Source organism: Electrophorus electricus, chromosome 10 (assembly GCF_041902795.1).
Source record: "Electrophorus electricus isolate QZ-2024a chromosome 10, ASM4190279v1, whole genome shotgun sequence".
Taxonomy (NCBI): domain Eukaryota; kingdom Metazoa; phylum Chordata; class Actinopteri; order Gymnotiformes; family Gymnotidae; genus Electrophorus; species Electrophorus electricus.
The window spans coordinates 22,941,439-22,961,696 of NC_137506.1; the positions used below are offsets into that span (position 1 = coordinate 22,941,439).

A 20,258-nucleotide genomic window follows, 5' to 3' on the forward strand; every position below is an offset into this window, starting at 1 on the left:
TAGAAAGAGTTTACAAATAATTGTGATCAAGGAATCACACTATATTACAAGTGTACTTAGAGTCAGATTACAGTAACATTAAAATGTATAATTTGATTTAGTTCTTAATTATATTGACTTTAGTTCTTGATTATATTATTTCTCCTTGAATTACATAAGGCACTGATGTTCACATCCAGTTCTTAAGTAAATGGCTGAGCCCTATGTGGTAAGTTGATTTCCTTGTTGTACCAAAAAGGAGTTCATACATGAAATAACTTGGCAAATAGGGGCTTAACAAATATGATGAGTTGACTGTGGGATATGGTGAAATTAAGATCAGTCATAGTTTTTTCTTCCAGTTTAGTTTCCTAATTTGGAAGTGTGAAAGCCAAAAAGATATGTTTTTTCAATCCAGCAATTGAATACAAATCTGAGTTATACTCAACCAGGCACTAACAGTAATTGAAAGCCAAAAATGATAGATAAAACCAGGACGTTAGCTGATCCTAAGATGTTTGATGAACAATTATGAAGGTTCACAGTCTCTCTAAGCATGGGGAGTATCAGCAGTCTTAAACTCTCAGACCTCCATCAGCATATATAAACAATGCTACACGTGCACTGGTATAAATAACAGCAGTGCTTTAAAAAGTGTTGCTTGCTAAGTGTGAGGATGGTATAAACAGTGGTGTTGCTTAAAAAAGTGCTGTTCTGTGTCGACCAGACAACTGATGGCTTGAGTAAGAAGGTTTTCTGTCATATAGCTTACTGCCCATCCTGGTGTGGTTGTAAATGACAGAACTGTGATCAAGATATTTACATAAGTATTTGTCATGTTTTGATTTGATTGACAAGGACAGCTTCCAACTTTTCACTATGATCTGACACATACACCTGACACATGCATTCACTATGATCTGACACATACACATGACGCATTCACTATGATCTGACACACACACGACACATGCATTCACTATGATCTGACACACACACGACACATGCATTCACTATGATCTGACACATACACATGACACATGCATTCACTATGATCTGACACATACACATGACACATGCATTCACTATGATCTGACACTCAATTCTTGGGTATCTTGAAGACCAGGCTGCTACAGAATTATAAAGCGTGAAGTCAGATCAGTGTTACATTTTTAATGATGGAAACAGGTAATGACAAAGTACCAATAGTAATATAATACAACGTAGCTAAATTATTCACAAGTAATTATGTTAAGGGCTTAGAGCATCCAAAACTCTATCCGTGATCTATCAGTGTTTTAACTGGAAGTCAAGAAGGCAGCTACTTTTCCCTGTTCCATTTTGCGGCATATATTTTCTACCTATGGAAACAAATGCACCCCCCTATATATATATATATATATATATATATATATATATATATATATATATATATATATATATATAATGTGGTGTAAAATATTGTTAGTTATGAATCATAACTCATTTCTAACAAGTGCACTCAAACATTTGATGAGCAGTGCCATCAGTGTGTGTGTGTGTGGGGGGGGGGTGCATTTGTTTCCATAGGTAGATATATATATATATATATATATATATATATATATATATATATATATATATATATATATATATATATATATATATATATATGTGAAATGTCTTAAGTATACACACACACACACACACACACACACATATATATATGTGAAATGTCTTAAGTATACACACACACACACACACACACACACACACACACACACACATATATATATATATATATATATATATATATATATATATATATATATATATATATATATATATATATGTGAAATGTCTTAAGTATAAAAATATAACGGCTGTTATGGGTAGATAGTGTCTGAGTAGATAGTGTCTGTGCCTGAGAAAATGTTTACAATTTAGAAGTTCCCTAACTATTAGACCTTTCGGTAGTTAATGAGGTGAAGAGTATTGCAAATTACCCCTCCCTACACGTCACTGGACAATCGGGCTGTAACCTGCGCGCGCGCGCTCCCCGTCGTCTACGTCACATCGGCGCGCGCTATATCAAGCGGCGGGTGTTCCGCTGGTCTGTTTGCGGTTCTAGTCTTTTGGATGTTGGGGGGCATAGGAAGAGAAACAGAGCATGGAGCGATCATTGCTTTACCCACTAGCATTCGTCTAAAAGTCAGCTCTGATAATGACAGTTTTACTCATAAATCCACTTGGATGGTGAAGACCAAAAGAACAGTTTGGAATTATTCAAGAGAATTTCAACCCATTTCCGACTTTTGCACAGGTCATCTTGACTCGATTCTAACTCTTGCTGCCCGGTGAGGGCCAGCGGTCAGACATTACTGTGTTTTCGAACCCAGTGTTACAGACTCTTGTAAGTAAGTTTGACATTTGACCATGTTTTTTCTAGATAAATGCATATACGTGTTCGTAATTGTACTGTAGAGCGAAAGCAACGGGCTGGCTAGTGAGCTAGGCAGCTAACCCTCAGCTAAATAACGTTGGAAGTCGCTGTGGCCTCATCGAGTGTAGATAACGTTAGGGTTAGGTCGCTAGCTGGCTCGCTTGTTAAAATGGATTAACCTAGGTGGCTAGGGTTCCTGTAGACAGGATCCACGACATGGTTAACCACTTCCTTAGGATTGTTTCTACAATTTGGCGAGCGGAAACACCAGTGTATAGGATTGTAAGGCTTCATCCTTAAGATAATTGTGATTAAATTAACCTGGCTAGCTGGCTGATGATAGCTGGACGAGGCCCTGTCAGATGTTATTAGCGTTGGCCAACGACATACCCTGTTTGGCATGTTGTCTTGCTTTAAGTGGCCTACCTATCTAGATACGGTGTAGTCCATGTACAGACACTCTGTCTCTAGCTAATAGATGAAATCTAATTATGCTAGCTAAGTAGCTACTTGGTTACCTAGCTTGCGAAGTACTCTGTGTGATTGGTATTACTATTGGATATTCTTGGGATTATTTTGCCATTTTGGCGGACAGTGGGGAAAATTTAATTATTTGGAGTAGTAGTCAGACCATAGTATTTAGTATTATTTGGTTAATACTGGTCTAGTTTGATTAGTGAAGTTTCGTCCCTTTTAGAGTGTCTTCATCTTGGATTGTTTGGGTCACGATAAACACAAGCCTGCGTTAGTTTGGTAGAGCGCCATACGGATCTCTCTCTAGCTCACGTCTGACGAGCATTTTGACACAGAATGAAAAGGCTTAGCTGAATAGGAACAACTACCTTATTCTACGGAAACACTGTCAACGTTTTTGACACCTCAGACTTGCATCACATCTGAGGAAGTGGAGATTAAATGGGTGTACAAAACTAGTTGAGAAATAAGTTAACATTGAATATGGTACTAATGATTCGCTTTTTTTGCACGGGCCAGTCTTTTCGACGGTCTTTAACTTTGAACTGACCCCCGCTTTTTGGTTAACAGGTCTCAGCATTTAGAAGTAGTGGTCGGATCCAAAAGCCTGTTTTTGTGTAATTGGGGAAGTGGGATGAGCATTTTGGAGCCGACAGTGGCTGTAATTTTAGGCTAGCAGAGACGAGAGTGGCTTTTGTGTCTATCTGGTCAACTTTAAGCTAAAAACCTTGCTGACTTGGGTTGTTTGAAAATTATATGCTCTTAAGGGAAATTGTAAACTTCCTTCCTCGTATATTTGCCCTATATTAAACAAGTGAAGTTTAATGTCAGACAGCTTGTCATGAGTTTTGCAATTATTTTTTTTTTACTTGATTTCTTTATTCTGAATCTCTCAGATATTTAGCCTAATTTAAGATTGTCTGTGTGTGTGTGTGTACATGCAAAAGCTTTGGCTGTCTTTTAATTTGTAATGTATTTTGTTTGCTGACTAATAATTGGATTTTTGTCTGAATGTAATAACGCAAAAGCATAATTGAATGGTAATAACCCAGTCTATGAATAATGCTCATGTATATTTAAGACAACTTATTTTTAAGCATGATAATAAAACATGCTTTACATTTTTGGACCAAATTAGGTGTATTGAATATTGCTGCTTGATATATAAAAAATATGAGGAAAAAAAAGAAATATTAACTTGACCTGTACTGCATTCATAATCTACATTTAATAAACAGGCTAATTGTCATGTTCAAACCTGTGGAACTATGATATCCTTTTAATGATGCTTCTGACTGTGAGAATGTGTAAGATAAATGATGCCTTTTGCATATCTGGCAACCACTGCACTGCACACCCAGACCACCTGTTTTAGGGCAGTAGGGCCTCTGGCTCACGCAAGGGGCATCTAAGTGGACTTCCTCCACAGCCTTTGGAAAAACCTGTTGGCCTACTTTTGACTGGAGTCATGTAGCAACTGAAGGGACTTGTGCAGGGAGGTGTAGCTTACCTTGCATGACAAGCCTCCCAGAGCTGTTTAAAAGACAGTCTTGTAGGTAAGGCAAATTTTGTACAGCAGGTTGCAACAGGCTTTTGTCTTGCAGATAAGGGACGTTTAAGCATGTCGTTCTGACTGCTTTGCCTACTCATCCTTTTAATAAGTTTGCCATCACTTATATTTTGTAAAGCTGTAACAGTCTTGATGGTTTGTAAAGATTAGTGGGTAATATGCTACTATAAAATGTCAGCATGTTTGATGCATTTAGCATTAGACTGGACCTGTGAAATGTAGAACCAATTTTTCTATATTTATTAACTTAAATGTCAGTTGAATTTAAAAAATTTTTTTTTGTTATTACCAGTACAGAATAACAAAGCTTTGTCACTGCAAAATTTGTGTACATTCAGAAAATACTAAAATGGACCTAGACAGACATTACAATGCAGACAGTGACAACCAGATGTTACACACAAAAGTACTGGTTAGTAAGGCACCATAAGGTATGATGAGGTACTGAGTAGTATGTTATTACACATTATTGCACACATTATTATTTTAGTAACATGCACAGTCCTTTGGATGTATAATGCACTGTTTTGCACTGGGCAGTGTTCACTCAGAGCTCTTCAGGTACTGTTTGTACAGTCGGTGCTTGCACCTGAGTGTGGGTGTTTGTGGATGCGTGTGAGCGAGCACCCATGTGGATGCATCTGTGTGCTCTTGCTCCCTGGGTGTGTTCTACACCGTTACAATGCAGTGCATTCCAGAAAGACTCTCTGATCTTTCCATTCACAGACCCGTTTTAGTTCTTGTTGTGACAGAGCTGACAGTCCAGTCAAAATACACACTGTGATGTATTATGATTTAGGGTTTAGACATAGCAGGTGCTCCCTAAATAATGCTGATATCAATGTTAGAGACATGCACTGAAGAGTAATTTCACAGGATGGAATTTGACCTGGGAAAACAAGGTTCTCAAGCCATGCAAACTGTGATTTCAAAGTATGATTTCAAAGTCGTGTTCCCACCTCTTATTTCATGCTAGCTCCTTGCACATGGCTGGGTGGGCCTCTTTGCTTTTTGACCTTGCCTTACTATTTCTGGCTTGTTGTCAGAGCAAGAGCTTTGAGCTTGTCTTTGGAGTGTGCTAGCGTGTGCCCATGGACTTCTTTAGAATCAGCTATGAAGCTAGTGTGAACTACTCTGTGGGATTGTGGAATTCAGAGCCTAGGATGGGGTGGGAGTGCAAGATGCTTTAGTGTTTTTAAAAAAAGTTCCTCCTGGCACTTGGTCAAAGAACATGTAATTTGCTGACTTTTTAACAGATTGTGACAAAACTGATAAAGCAATAAATCAATCATTAAGCTTCATACAGGCGGTCAGCAAGGCAGCCCGACTTTGGGTTGTTTAAGTGCATCCTGGGGTGTGTTGTGTGTGTGTGTGTGTTTTTTTTTTTTTTTTTTTTTTTTTTTTTTTAAATAAAAATGCTTTCCAGACAGAGTAAAAACAGTAGACAGATGCTGAATATTTATCACATAGATCACTTCCATCCACTTCTTTTGCTCAGGGATGATGTTGAGAGTTGGTACTAAATGATTTTCATATCACATATAAGCACCTCTTTGTGAAATCTTATGCAGAAAATTGTTGTATTCCCACCTTCACAGAATGGAACGCAACCTTGTGATGGAAAAAGACAAGCATGTAACACAAGAACACTTAAGAGGGCAACATGATTTACAAGAGGTGAATTTATTGTGCAGCAGCTATGTAGCCATACTGCCCTACATTTAAAAAGCCCCTTGATGGAGCTGAATGTAGAAAACAGCTCCAAGCCGTTTGCCAAGTGTGTTGAAATAGCAAGACCACAGTGTGGGAACAAGAATTTTCAGTTTTAGTATCGGTTCTCTTGACACAAGATTATCTCGAAGCCAGAGTTGTTCGGTAGAGATATGAGGCACTAAAGTGTGCTGCAGAGGTTTTTACAGGGGCAGAAATCTGGGACACTGCTTTAGAGTTCTACAATAAAGGATGATGCATTTGAAGTAGACTAATGCCTTTGTGCCTTTCGGGAGGGGGTGTGGGAATGGGACAGGCTAGAGTCTCAGTTTTGCACTCTCTGTGTGTTTACTGATTTTATAAGCCTGTGCTTTTACGGGATCTGGGACATGTGCTTAAAAGGGGCTCTAAAGGCAGTTGTAGCAGCAGGGCTGATTTGGTGCTGAAAGATGTTTTAGAAGCTACATTGTGTAAGCTAGCTGGCCCCACCTCCTGAGTCAGTGCTATTGTTTTTGGAAGGCCTTGGAAAGTTCAGGTAGGGGAAGTGTGATATGAAAGCTGCTTGGAGGAGCACAGTCTCAAAGGAACATGCAGCAGACCCATTAATGTGTGCCTTTCAGTACGAGACTCCACTTGTTTTTGTTTTTCATCGTTTTTTTTAAACGTGTGTGTGTGTCTGCATGTGGGCTGTAGTGTGGTGAGCCCGACACCCCCCTTTTTTTAACATAATCTGTGTCCTGTTCTTTTCAGTGGTATTACAAAAGAATCGATTATTGTTACCTTATATAGACATGTGAGGACAGTGAGCAACCATTGGCTCCTTATTATCCTGCTTCATGCAAATGAATGCCTGGTAGCAGAGCCATCCACAGCCTTGCCAGCCAAATGCAGTTAATTAGGTGACCTTCACGAGGAGTTAACCATGTGCTGCACTGGGATAAACAATGTATTTGTATGTGATGGTGGTCACTTGTCATGCTCTGCTGGAACTGAAATGCTACAGTGGAATGCATAGTAGCTTCTAAATGTAAGTATATCTCTCATAGCAATGTATAAAGGTTTACCCTGTAACATGTACTAAATTTATTTTAACTGATGAAATGGTTGCTTTGCAAGAATCTTTTTTTTTTTTCTTTTTTTTTTTTTTCTTTTTTTTTCTTAAGAATCTCTGTGCTGACTTGTTTAGCTGACGTCCTTGGGTATAAAAGGAAGTGGTTGTGTATGGGTTTTGTACTTTGCAGTACAATTGGTGTCCATTTTCAAAGTGTGATGGGCCATGGTGAACCCTCTAGCTCCTGTTCCCAAAGAGACTTCTGTTTAGATTTATCTAGTCTTCACTGCTGATGGATATTATGTCTTTGAAAACAAACCACTCGCCTGTATTTGTACCACTCTGTGTAATCTTTATATAATTCTAACTAGTATAGCATTCTAGTGTTATGACTGTTGCAGATATGCTATCAGATTGGAGATATGTCACAAATTTGTGTCATGTGGTGAGATGAACCTGTGAGATTTTTCTGCCATCAGCTCTAGCTTACAAAGTTTTAAGATCACCTCGGGTGGTCTCCAATTAGCCTGTTTGTGTTCTCAAAATTCCCTGCAAGCGTTCGCAATAAAGCCATTTATTTTTGGCTCTATTTGGTAGGTTATCGGCAAAAGGTTTAGTGGAAAAATTTATTTGTGCTGATTGCATGTGGCACTACTGTCTACTTGAAGTTAAAAGTGTTGTTGTTTTTTTTAAACAGACTCAAAGGGGAGATTTTTAAAAAGGAAGTGACAAAACCCTAAACATTGTATCATTTAGGGAAATCATTGTTACTGTACATGATTGGGTTACTGTATATCAGTATACCACACTTTGTAATCTTGACTGCTGAATTGTGGAGAGTAATCACAGCACATATACAACTAATTTTGGGTATGCCATGTGTGGTTATGCTCTGTATATTGACACACTCTGTAAATTAACTGAGTATGGATCCAAAACGGCCAATATAAACCAGATTTGTTTGTCCAAAAGCCATAGCTATAATCCTATCCATGTTTTTGTATGTTGCAGTGTGGCTGAAGGCCTGAGACCTGGAGAGAAACAGCATTCTGCACTGGAGGGAGGAGCCTAATGCCTCAGAAATGTGAAACTGTCAGTTACTATAGCCCCACCCCTTACAGGGAACCACGGAAACGAGCCTCCAATCTGCAGACAGTCTGGAGGTAAGGTGTTCTCCTCGATTTAATGTTGGACTGTTATTCAAAGCCTAGGACATTTTTTGCTTTGTCTTTCCTAATAATGATGATTGCTTTGTATTTCCTATAATGTACCTTATTTAAACATGTTGCTCACAAAGGCGGCATTTCCTGAGTGCTCACTGAATTGAGGCGTTGAACCTGAAAATAATGCAAGATGCATCTAACCCAATCTGTTGCCCTTGTTATCCTGGAAGACCTCACTCACATCAGGACATAAGTGGACGTGAATATCATTTTGAGTTGGGCTATCTCTTAAAATGGCTCCCTACTAGCCTATAGTGTAGCAAAGATCATGAATGTTGTGCTTAGTGATCAGAAATGGCAACAGCAGATCAAAGTGATCATAAACTATTTTTGAACAAATAGAGAAATGCTGACTATAAACTGCCAATGACTATAAAAACAGACTTTCTGCGTACTTTTATTTTGATTGAATGCAATTGCTTTTAGATTCCTCAAGCCCCTCCCCAACGATGGCTGTCTTTTTAAATGAAGGCTGTATGGTTTCAGCTATAGACCAAAGAAACACATGCAGAGGCATGTGCAAATCCAGATGCCTCTGCTTCAGAAGAACATTGTTACAACATAATTGGCATAAACCAGACTCCACAATGGTGACCTCATCTCCCACCCCACCCCCTCCCTGAGTTGGATGGGATCCTTGGCAAGGCACCCTATTGAGGAAGTCATGGGCTTTTACAAGAAATGGAGGATAATGATCTTTTAGCTAATTGAAGCAGTGCTGAGTTCGACATGAGCTCACCTATTCATTTAACATGATTCACTCGTCGGTTTTGCTTTTTGCTGTAATATGTTATTTTTAACATAATTTAGAGGTGAAAAAGTAGAAGAATATTATCATTAGCTCACATGCATTTTGGCACTGGGTTTTAAGGAAAGTCTGACTTGTGTGGACAGGGAAGGGTCTGTGGCTTGGGCTATTTGTTTTGCCAGATTGTGTAATGGGTAAAAATCAGGCATGGAGAGACATATGAAGTGACTTCTCTCTAGTGTTATCTTGCTCCCACCCAGCAGTGGTACACCTCTTCAGTTCTGTACTAGTTGATAGGCACTGTGTTAATCGAAGTTGAGCATTATAAAAAAACTAAACCGATTGGATTGTTCATTGGTAAATGCACACAGTGAGGTGGTGCTCTTGGAATTCCTGCTGCTGCATGCTCTTAAACCACTGGCCTTGCGCTATCCTCAGACTCTGTGGCAGGAATTTCACAGGTTAGTGTTGTGTAGATGAAAGAAGACCATGGCACAGCTGTGTTCAGAATAGGTGGCTTCTATACTTGTCAGGCATGCAGTATCTTCAAGTACTTTTGTCAAAATGAACTCAAATTGCTCGATTCTGTACTGGAGTGAACATGTCACTTGTCCTGCTGCCCTTGCCTTCAGTTACAGTACAGGCACTTCTAATGTTGTTGTTGTTGTTGTTGTTCTCTAGCCATCAACATACTGTAGTGCTCTTAACAATTCCCTTCATTAGTTAAACTATGGACTGATATTCTTATTTTGTGAGTTATCCTGTATAAAAGATTGTTTGAACTTGTGAGGTCGATGTGATGGCATTTGCAAGTTTTCAGTGATGTATGACTGAAGGCACATTTGTCTTCCTAATCTTTTAATGGCATGTTTCTTTGAAATAATTCCAGTACTGGATTGAAGCAGTTTTCATCTAGTCTTAGTTAGCCCCACCCCAAATTCTGCGCCACACAGACGGCCCACACAGAGAGCGAAGGAGGAAAGATCTTTTACTTTCTTCTCACCCAAATCATCTAATGAAGCAACTCTGTACACTTGTGAATTCCTGATAAGAGAATTGACTGATCAGACTTGTGCAAGCAGTGTTTTATCTTAAGACATTAATTCAGTGAATTAATTGTAAGTTCATTTGTACATGCCCTTTAATGACATTGCTGCTGGAACTGCAGTGCAGGAATGCCTTATAAGCACTTGTCTCCAGGCATCTCGCTCATGTGGCAGCTGCTGGTTGTTGTGCCACAGGCTTGTTGGAGCAGCTGGGCCTTTCTCTTCTTGTGTAATAATCCAGCTGTGTTTGGACCCAAGTGTCCCTGCTCCTATTATGTCAGTCCAAGGGCCGAAGGGAATCGCTCTTGTGTAGCGCAACACTGCTTGAAACCTCTGCTACTGTACTTGGGGAGAGGGGGTCGTTGGATAGCATCTTTGCTGCACTTTGTAAATTGTTACTTTCATTTAATACCAGTAAGGGGTGGGGGGGCGCGAAATCACCTATTCTTGTCTGAACGTCCTACTTCGTGAGCCTTACTGCTAGAATTTGAAACCCTACTGTCTTATGACATGTAAATCTATAGGTATAAATCCAGAACTGAAAAACAAATCAGTAGTTTGAGATTTAGTAGCCTTACATAAATGAGTGGTCATGCGAGATTTTTGTGTAGAAGGATAACTAATTTAGCAATTCTCTATGATTAAAAGAGGGTGCGGGAGTTCAGAGTTTCAAAAAACTTCCCCCTTTTTTTTCTTTTTTTTTTTTTTTCTTTTTTTTCTTTTTTTCTTTCTTTCTTTCAGGTTTACCACCATGCACCTAAAGCCATATCCCAAGCAACAGGATAAAAATCTTCACCAGGAGGGAGGGCAAGATGGCACACCAAATCTGCATGTGCATCAGCAGGGAGTACTTGGAGCTGAGTGGGGCGTTCGCCAAGCATGTAGCTTTATGGGCTCGCCTGGCAACGGCACAGCCAACCGGTGCCCCCTCAGTGTCATTTCTACCAATACACTTAAATGTGCCACCAGTTGCAGCACACCACCCAATAGAGGGAGTGGGTATTTCTCCAGCTCCTGGACCCACAAGAGTAAAGCACCCTCCTCTGTCTCTACATTGACTAGTTCCTTAGTTCTTCTCTCATCACCTGCCTTGGAGAATGAGGGCTCACTAAGAATATATCAGGGAGAGGATAGCGAGGCATATTTAGATATATGGGCTGTCATTAAACCTGGGAACACAAAGGAGAAGATTGCAATTTTTACTGCCAAGAAGTGTAGCCATGCTGGTACAGGTGGCAGCAACAATGCTCCAGAGAGAGAGGTAACCCTTTCAGACATGAGGACGGTATCAATGAAAAACAAAGGATGCTGGGATGGTGATTGGTCCATAGCAAAACGCAGAAAAAGGTCTGTAAACCCAGAGAAGCCAAGAAGCCTAGAGGCTCCTGGACTGAGGCCTGCACCACCAAATACTGCAAATGAAAACTTGGATCCTTGCTTTGTTATAGCTGAGGAGATCACAAGAACGGATGGAGAAGAGTGTGGAAAGAATCTTTCTGTTGTGGAAATGGTTGCATATTTGGAGCATAGGGCTAGCAACCAGCAGGCAGATCTGAAACCTGTATCACTGCGAAGCTCCAGTATAGTTACTCTATCCAAAAGTGGATCTGTGGTACAGACAACAGATCAGGTATCCAAAGGCCAGAAGTTGCCAGAGGGCAATGAGGAGGAGGAGGAGGAATCTGTGCGAGTGCTGGACATGGTTGCCAAGTTGGAATCTCAGTGCCTAAGCAGACAGAGCCTCAGAGAGGGAGGAGATCTCTCGCGCAACAACAGTCTGAGGAGGAGGGTGGGACGGGTTTTGCTGGCAGGATCTGAACCATGCTCTGTGCCCTCGCAGTCAGCATTGGCCAGCCTCCCTCAGGATGACCGGATAGAGTGCGTCTCTGAGGAAGTGGCAGGTGGAGTAGACAGTGGTTCACATGAAGCCCCTGTGTTGACGGGCAACTCAGTTTTTTATGTCAACCATACCAGAGGAGAAGAGCAAGAAAGCAGTAATGCAGCTGAGCAAGAGACGAATGCAGATGTAGAATTGATAAAGGACGTGCAGTCTCTAAACAGTCTGGTCCCTTCAGAAGCCAATAGCTGCAGTGAGGATCCTCTCCCAGGCATGCTGTTCTTTGCCCGGTTCCCCCCACAGGCTCTTCAGGAGCAAAAACCGCTCTTGATTTCCAAAAATATTCCCATATCTCAAAGCATGGAGCTTGCCTCTAATGACCAGGAGAAGGAACATGCACTGCCATATAAGCAAGCACTGGACTCTTTCTCAACTGTGGAGTCATTCAGAGGGGAGACTGTGGATAATTTGGGAGCTGATCATGATGTGAGGGGAAAGGTAGAAAGTGGGGTTAATGCAATTAGTCGGGATTCTGTGCCTTTGCGTCGCCTAGTGTCTCACGAATTCTTGGAAACCCGCTTCAAGATCCAGCTACTGCTGGAGCCTCAACAGTACATGGCCTTCCTACCCCACCACATCATTGTCAAGATCTTCAGCCTGTTGCCTACCGATAGTCTGGCTGCTCTCAAGTGCACCTGTCACTATTTCAAGTTCATAATTGAGAGTTATGGTGTGCGGCCGGCTGACTCCCGCTGGGTGAGTGACCCACGCTACAAAGACGATCCCTGCAAGCAGTGTAAGAAACGCTATGGCCGTGGTGATGTCTCTCTCTGCCGCTGGCACCATAAGCCCTACTGCCAAGCATTGCCCTATGGCCCTGGCTACTGGATGTGCTGCAGGGGTTCCCACAGAGACACACCCGGCTGCAATGTGGGACTCCATGACAACCGCTGGGTCCCTGCCTTTCACAGTATCAATATGCCAATTTATAAGAAAAGCAGGGATGGGGAGGAAGATGCGTAGTGTGCTAGGGGAGGTAGAGGGTGTGAGTGTTTTGTTTATTTCTGTGAGGGCTGAGTGGATGAAATTGTTTCTGGTGCCTCTGTGCTGTCATATGAGCATGTGCTTCTTTTTTGATGTTAAATTGTCTTATATGATTGCTGAGACTAACTATCTCAGTTGCTGTATTTATGCCTCTGATCCTCCCCATAAATCAAGCACCAACTCCTCTCTATACCCTCCTCAGGTCCTTAAATTCGGTCTGCACTTTAACTTTTAAAGACTGAATTCTTATGAATTCTGTCAGGGTACCGCTTTCACAGACTTCACTCCAACAAGCATTAATCTACTTTTCACTAATTTATTTCCTCAAACACCTCAGATATTTTCCCCAATGATTGCATTCACTGTTATTCAGAATACCAGACCTGAGTAAGCCTTTTGATCCAACGTACCTTTCTATATGTTTAATGCATTATCTTGTTCATAATAGGGACATTTGCTTAAAGGGCTTAATGCAAGTTTTTAAAAATGTACTCAATTCGTAATCCCAATATCATGTCCTGGGATTATGATGAGGTAGGTGGCTTTTTCTCTGGCTGGTCTGAAGGTTGTTCTGAGCCCAGTTGTTTACATTGTACATAGCACATTCATATCATAATAGGGTGAATAATGATTGCACAATCAAAGCTTGAAATGTGTCTTCGGGTGGAACACCTTTTCATGCCAACCTGTGTATCATACACATCGCTTGCTCATTTTACAGTGGGTCCTTTTAATTTAAACCACTGTAAACTGCCAGTGAAAAATGCAGTGCCTGCATTTTATTTTACATGTGGGCATCTTCCTAATGTTTCTCAAAGGGAAATATTATTTGAATGTGGACAGAACCAGTTAATCTTCTCATTGACGAACTGGATGGCGTCAGAAAAAAAATCCATTGCAATGGAAAGAGAATGGTCTCCAAATTGTTTCAGATTTTTAAAGATCATAATTGTAAGTTTGCTGCCTTGTAAGGCATTTTACTTCAATAAAGTGTATTCTTGGAGGATTTGTAAGATGCTCTCCTATTCTTCATCTCTTGCAATATCTTAAAAGCAAGCATGAATTACACACAATATAATATGAACTTTTATGTATGCTTTGATTACAATTGGGAGAGACAACCATTCATGTATAAGAGTTTGTATTTTAGAAAAGGGTCAAATAAACCTATTGCATTAATAGTTAGCAATATAGGCTAGGTAATCACTGGATTATTTTGGGGGACACCATTTCAATTGGGCTTGATGCTCTACTGGTCCATAGTTTTGGCTTTTCTTTTTTGAGAGGATGCTATACTGTTAAGCAAATTCAAGATATCTACTTAAAATTGGACTGATAATTAATGCTATAAACTAAATGCTTATGTTTGGGGAGCTTAATATACAAATATATAAAAGTGTTGAAATCAAATGAAGTGCTTTGTCTCTTTTCCTCCTTTAATGATGTGTGTGTATATATGCTTTGGGTTTTTTACCATATCTTCCCCCCCCCATGTGGCCTTGGAGTGCACAGTATAAATGAGTGAGTGGATATGCAATTTGACTGGGTAATAAAATGCATAAATATCATGTTTGATTTTTTTTTTTCTCTTCCCCCTTGAAACAAAGTGGCCTTGATTACAAACCAATATAGCAAATCCAGTACAAGTTTGACATTTTTGCACATGAATGTGGGTTTATGGACAGGTGCTTTAAAAGATGATCATTTGGAAGAATGTATAGATAAATGTGTGAACTTTCTGGTATTCAGTGCTTCAATTGGCTCTCAAGATTAAAGTGTTTTGAAATTGTCTTCAGTTTAATAACACTCCTGTTTTGGCCAGACATACAAAATATTACTTGACACATTTACATGTGTCCTAAAAATACACACACTTATGCCACCTTTCTTGAGAGTAAATAACACCAAAGCCAACAGAGTCCTTTTAAGCATTACTTGAGCCTTCAGGTTCATGCCTGACAACCCATAATAGTAGGACAGGAATAGGAAATTGTAAAATAAGTCATGAGTGTTATAAAATGATCATTCCTACTTTTATTTAAGTAAAATGCCTGGTCTATATTTAATAAAATAAACATCAATAATCCTTTCCATTCCCCCAGACTACTATAACATTTGTACTGTAAATTTTGTTGAACAGCTTGTTGCAATTTTTCTCCCCAAGCCAAGTCCATCTTAAACAGCTGAGGTGAGTGACACACCATGCCTTGCAATAACTATTTTTGCACTGCTAAAATGCCTGAATACAACAGGGTTATTCTGCATGACTATTCTGAACTGGTTTTGAGAGGCATCTTGTACCACAAGAGGTCTAGAGGTACAGGCTTTGTCAGCTTACCCAGCACACAGTCCATGCTTCATTCTTCAATAAACAATGTAACAAGTCCTAGGATGTGAAATTGAAATCAGTTTCCCCAAGTTGCCAGATTCTCTGGTATATATGGTCAGGTCTCCTTGCTGTTGTCAAGCATTAAAGTACACAGCAAAAAGGACAGTTGCCAGCAGTGCATAATGATGGGGCTTCTACAGTGGTTGTGAGCTACAGAAGGTCAGACATCTCAGCGACAGCTATTCACCATGTCCTATTTATACATTAAAAGTTAACCCATTCTTATCCCCCCAAAAAAAAAGTTTCATTCTCTGCATGCAGTCAGGTGACAACATCCCTTTTCCCAATGAGATCTGCTAAAAGAGGAGGGAGACAAATTGTTTGCATAGCTACAGCAGTCAAACTCCCCCACCCACACGGCCGGGACTCAACGGCGGAACCAGGAGCTGACAGAGGCGGCAGCTGAGGAGATCATACCCCCAGCGTTTGTTGCTGGCTGAGAAGCCTGCATGGCTGTGCTCTGGGACATATCCATGGGCTGCGAGGGGATATCACAGAAGCGGGGGCTAGGAACCGTCTCCCAGTCTGTACCCAAGTCTGTCTCTTCATCCGACACCGCTTCGTCTCCACTGTCCTCCGTAGGGCCTGCTGCCTCTGGCTCCAGAAACTCCATGGAGTCTTCCAGGTCTGCACTCACCTCAAACGGCCCTGTCCTACCAAAGTGGATGGGGAGCAAAGTGTGTAAAGGAAAAATTACAGGCTCAGGAAGACGGATTTAGCTGTGTAGGAATTAGAGGTTCTATGGGTTCACATTTTGAGTTTGGTAACTAAAAATTCAGAACACAGAAATTAAGAATGTTCTTCCTGTATTCATCTCCTGTATTTGAATGCTACGCAAGTGATTTGTTTTGATATATCCTCATACAAGAGGATGGCTGGAGGAAATGTCTCATTATTTCTCACCTGCCCAGGTTCTGATTCTCTGGGGAGACCAAAAACATGATGTTTCTCAGTGTGTGGTGGGGGTGGAGCATCTCACTGTCCACATGCTGACAAAAGCAAAAGGCATTGTAAATAAAAGAGTTTGCAGCTTAGCAGAAGGTTGCATTTAGAGATGAGAGGGCGAGTTACCTGGGAGACACACAGATGCAGAATGTTGGTGTTCAGTTTGTTGACAGCACGGGTAAATCTGTAACGGCTTAAATTATCACCGCAGAATTCACTGTGGAGAGAAGAAATCAAGCAGTGAAGACAAGACGTGTGACAAACTACACTAATGTCAAATATATACATTTCAGTTTTCAAAGTTAGCAATGTATGGACATTTGACTCAAATAGAACAACATTTTAAATGGTGATAAGACATCTTTCAGGGGTATTTACCTGTTGCACAGCTTTTTGGGCAGATTGACCTCTAAAATGTGAGAGAGGATGTTAACAAGCTGAGTGGCATAGCAGAGGGCTGCACTAATAGTATGAGCTGGGTTGATGTGATCCATTTCTAGATAACCAAAACACACTGTCAGTCACAAATGTTCAGCAATAAATAATTACTATGAATGCAGCGCAGTATTAGTGGTACCCCATCACAATCTAATGTTTGTTAAAATTTGGAATTTGATATGGAATGGGACATTATTTTACAACCCCAAAGTAGCTTCAAAACAGAGTTTGCATTCTAGTAAAACTTCTGAACCACATAATTTAAAAAGACAAGTCTTTATGAACTGACCGAGGCCTGTTGAATTCTTACTCCACCTGACATTAAACAAACACTGCTTTCAACAGATCACTGAACCAGGGTCAGGGAAATAGGCTGACATTGTTCCATTATTCCCTGCTCCAGCAGCTCCCGGCAGTTTTACTCAACCAAACACACCTCGGCATTGCAGTGTCCCCACCAGCAGTGGTAGCTGGGTGTGAACCAACATCTAAACAGGAAACCATGTGGCTTCAGAAAGTGTACCTGGGCCTGGATTAGTGTTTTTCTCCTCCACCCAATTGAAGTAACCGGAGCAGTCTCCATTGCTGGGCAGCGTGACAGGAGGCCCAGTGATGCTGATGCTCGTCTCTCCATTCTGGTCATCCCAGATCCAGCGGCCGGACATGTAAGTTGTCCGCCGGGCCTCAGCTAACTCGCTCACGGTGCTAGACGTGAGGGCAAAGTCGTACTCTGCCACAGCAGGATCTGCTGGGTCCCTGGAAAACAGAAAAATAGTTAGAAAACCCCCAACTCAAGCCCATATCTTACAACAAACCTCATAGGAGGCCATGACTGTTTTGGGACACGAGTCCCTCTTCAGTTAGGACTATTTTAAGAAGATAGATCACATTTCCTTAGGCTGAGCCAAACCTATTTTCTTTTTCTTTACAGTCGGTTTATAAGAAACTTTTATTCTAAACTAACCTTATTAGAAACACCTACCTTGTACCTGCAATCACTGGTCACTTTCTTGGGCCAAATGAAGGCCATTTATTGTCATGCCTTATTTTACTGCCACATTGTACCCCACTAATTCCACATTCATAGTCACTTTCTGTCCACAGGACCACTGCTGATAGGTTAGTATTTGTGAAACTGACAGGGTTGGAGCACTGTGTTCTGGAATGACAGCAGTGTCGCTGAAGGTTGTGTTCTTTTGGGGGTTTGTTGTATTTTACAGGCGTCAGTTACAGTGCTGGGTTTAGATTTACCAAAAAATATCTAACAAAGCTGCCAAACAAAAAGCAGTGGTCAGAACATGGTCATTGAAGAGGTGGAGGATGATTAAGCGATGCTTTGCTAACTGTGCACAGTCTGTAGTTTTTAAGTACAGAGTCTCTAGGTTCTGCTAAATAAATGGTTAGTGCATTCTGGCATTGTGACTAAAGCCAAATGACTGGTATAATACTACAGGACAAAAGTCAAGCACACAGAACAACATCACTAACAGGAACAGCTTGGCATCATACTAAACTCCTGGTTTTCCGACCTGCTGCCCTGCTTCTCTTCCTGTGTGGGGAAGATGTAGGTTCCGAGTTCGAGGATGTGTCCCCGCCGCACCTCAGCCAGCGCCTCTAGCCTGCCCTGCATCTCTTTAGCCCTCTTGTCCAGCAGCTCATTCAGCCGACGGTTATGACGCTCAATCTTGTCTCGCTTCTCCTGGTGGCGACTAGCCCGCCGCTGCAGCCTCTGGCCTTCCTCCTGAGAGCGGAGCAGCAGATCTTTGCCTTAAGAGAGCGAGAGGAGGGGAAACTCACATCTAGAGTTTTCAAAAAGGCAAACAAAGATCAAAATGAGATGAAAGCACAGCAGCGCTAATGGCTCAGGATACACACACACACACACACACACACACACACACTGAGCACTCACCACTCTTCACTTCTTCATTCCCATTGCATATTGCATCTTTTAGTTGTTCAATCTTCATCTTGCATGACATGAGCTTCCATTTCTGTCAAAGTTGTAACCAACACTGAGTCTGGGCAAGTAATAAACTCTCTTCAAAGTTCACATAACTGTTTCCAACCTGGGAAAACTACATTCTTTACAAACTTACAAGTTGGTCTGCATGGACCTTCTTGGCCATGGCTTCAGTGACTCTAGAACGAGATATGACACGTATAAGCATACCTAGGTAATGCAGTTTAATTTATTAACCACGTATTACTAAGGCTCTACGTAAGTAGTGTAAAAATTCACGACGGGTCATTTGATCGTAACGTTACCTTTGCTGAAGCTGCTCCTTCTCGTTTCTCATCTTCTGTAGTCTTTCCAGTTTCTCTGTATACCTGGACACATGAATTGATTGGATCAGATGCACCAATACGTCGAGTTACAGAAGGAAACAAGAGTCGAAAAGTGGAAACTTCATGATAACATGCTTTGTTTCTCTTCCAATGCAATTTATGGTCATAGAGGCCTAGTTTTAATTTTCGATACTAGTTATTCTGGATTTAATTAAAGAACGCCAAACAACCTTCAACAGTACGGAGGATGGCAAAAATATCAATTTTAGGCTTATAAATAAATGGCAACTAACATGAGTTGTATACAAGAAAGTAACGTTTTAACGTTCAGCCTAACACTGAACTTATGACTTAGCTAAGTTAGCTAACCTTGCTGCTTCTTTGCTAACAAAACGAGCTGGCCACTTGTATAACGCAGGTTGTCACTGTTGCAAAGTTTCTTTGCGGAATTAGCCAAAATGAGCTTACTCACGTCAAGATGTAGACCCCAATTGTCGCACTCGTTAGTTAACGCTAGCCAACACAGCCGTCTTGCTAAAGCAACCATAGATTTCTTGTGTGGCTTCGCTTGGTTGTTGAGCTACAGTGTGCCAAATAAAGCTGTTTACATAAACCACTCGCTAATGTTAACGCTAGCTAGCTTTGGCTAACAAAGCTACTTCAAAACACTGACTAGCTAGTGATATTACCTTCCTGCATAATTGTTACGCATTGTGTGGCTATTTAACAAAAAAGTAGAAAAAAACAGAAACATGCACTATCTTAGACAGCCAACAAAACATACCTTTCGACATTTCTGCCGTCGAAATATACGAAGTCACCAGCCTGAATGCATCGAGCACAAGTTAGCCTGCGTCTCGCAGTGTTACAGAGTGGACATCTCTCGACTGCAACATACAGCCCCTCCGCATCGTCTACTGACTCCACCATCAGAGATCCCGGCGAGGCGGCGATGGCCGTCGGAGATGACTGATACTGCTGAATATGCGGCCGGGCCCCCAATGTTCCTGGTGTTCCTTTTTCCGAGGGGCCGACCACCCGGACACCGCTCTCTGAGGGGCATGCCATTACTGCCGGTTGTTTTAAGCGATAT

At 41.1% G+C, this 20,258-nt stretch overlaps 2 protein-coding genes across 5 annotated transcripts; one reads left to right on the forward strand and one right to left on the reverse strand.

Annotated features, from left to right (window-relative positions):
• The first annotated feature begins 2,064 nt into the window (after positions 1–2,064).
• Positions 2,065–14,514, forward strand: fbxo34 (F-box protein 34). 4 transcript variants are annotated; one of them, XM_081721399.1, is made up of 4 exons: positions 2,065–2,375; positions 6,044–7,182; positions 8,218–8,369; positions 10,965–14,514. In XM_081721399.1, the coding sequence occupies exons 3-4, from the start codon at positions 8,278–8,280 to the stop codon at positions 13,081–13,083; spliced, it is 2,211 nt and encodes a 736-aa protein (XP_081577525.1). In that variant the 5' UTR covers positions 2,065–2,375; positions 6,044–7,182; positions 8,218–8,277; the 3' UTR covers positions 13,084–14,514. The 4 variants fall into 4 exon arrangements, with proteins under 4 accessions (XP_081577525.1, XP_081577524.1, XP_026868987.2 ...); XM_081721398.1 differs by having other exon boundaries at positions 2,065–2,371; XM_027013186.3 differs by lacking the exon at positions 6,044–7,182.
• Positions 14,515–14,882: 368 nt separating this feature from the next.
• On the reverse strand, positions 14,883–20,237 carry atg14 (autophagy related 14). The gene is made up of 10 exons (XM_027013188.3): positions 19,950–20,237; positions 19,145–19,207; positions 18,976–19,018; positions 18,789–18,870; positions 18,406–18,643; positions 17,400–17,632; positions 16,817–16,934; positions 16,565–16,655; positions 16,397–16,482; positions 14,883–16,146 (listed from the first exon to the last, which is right to left on the reverse strand). Exons 1-10 carry the CDS (start codon positions 20,231–20,233, stop codon positions 15,861–15,863), a joined length of 1,524 nt encoding a protein of 507 aa, XP_026868989.2. The 5' UTR covers positions 20,234–20,237; the 3' UTR covers positions 14,883–15,860.
• Between the last annotated feature and the right edge of the window lie 21 nt (positions 20,238–20,258).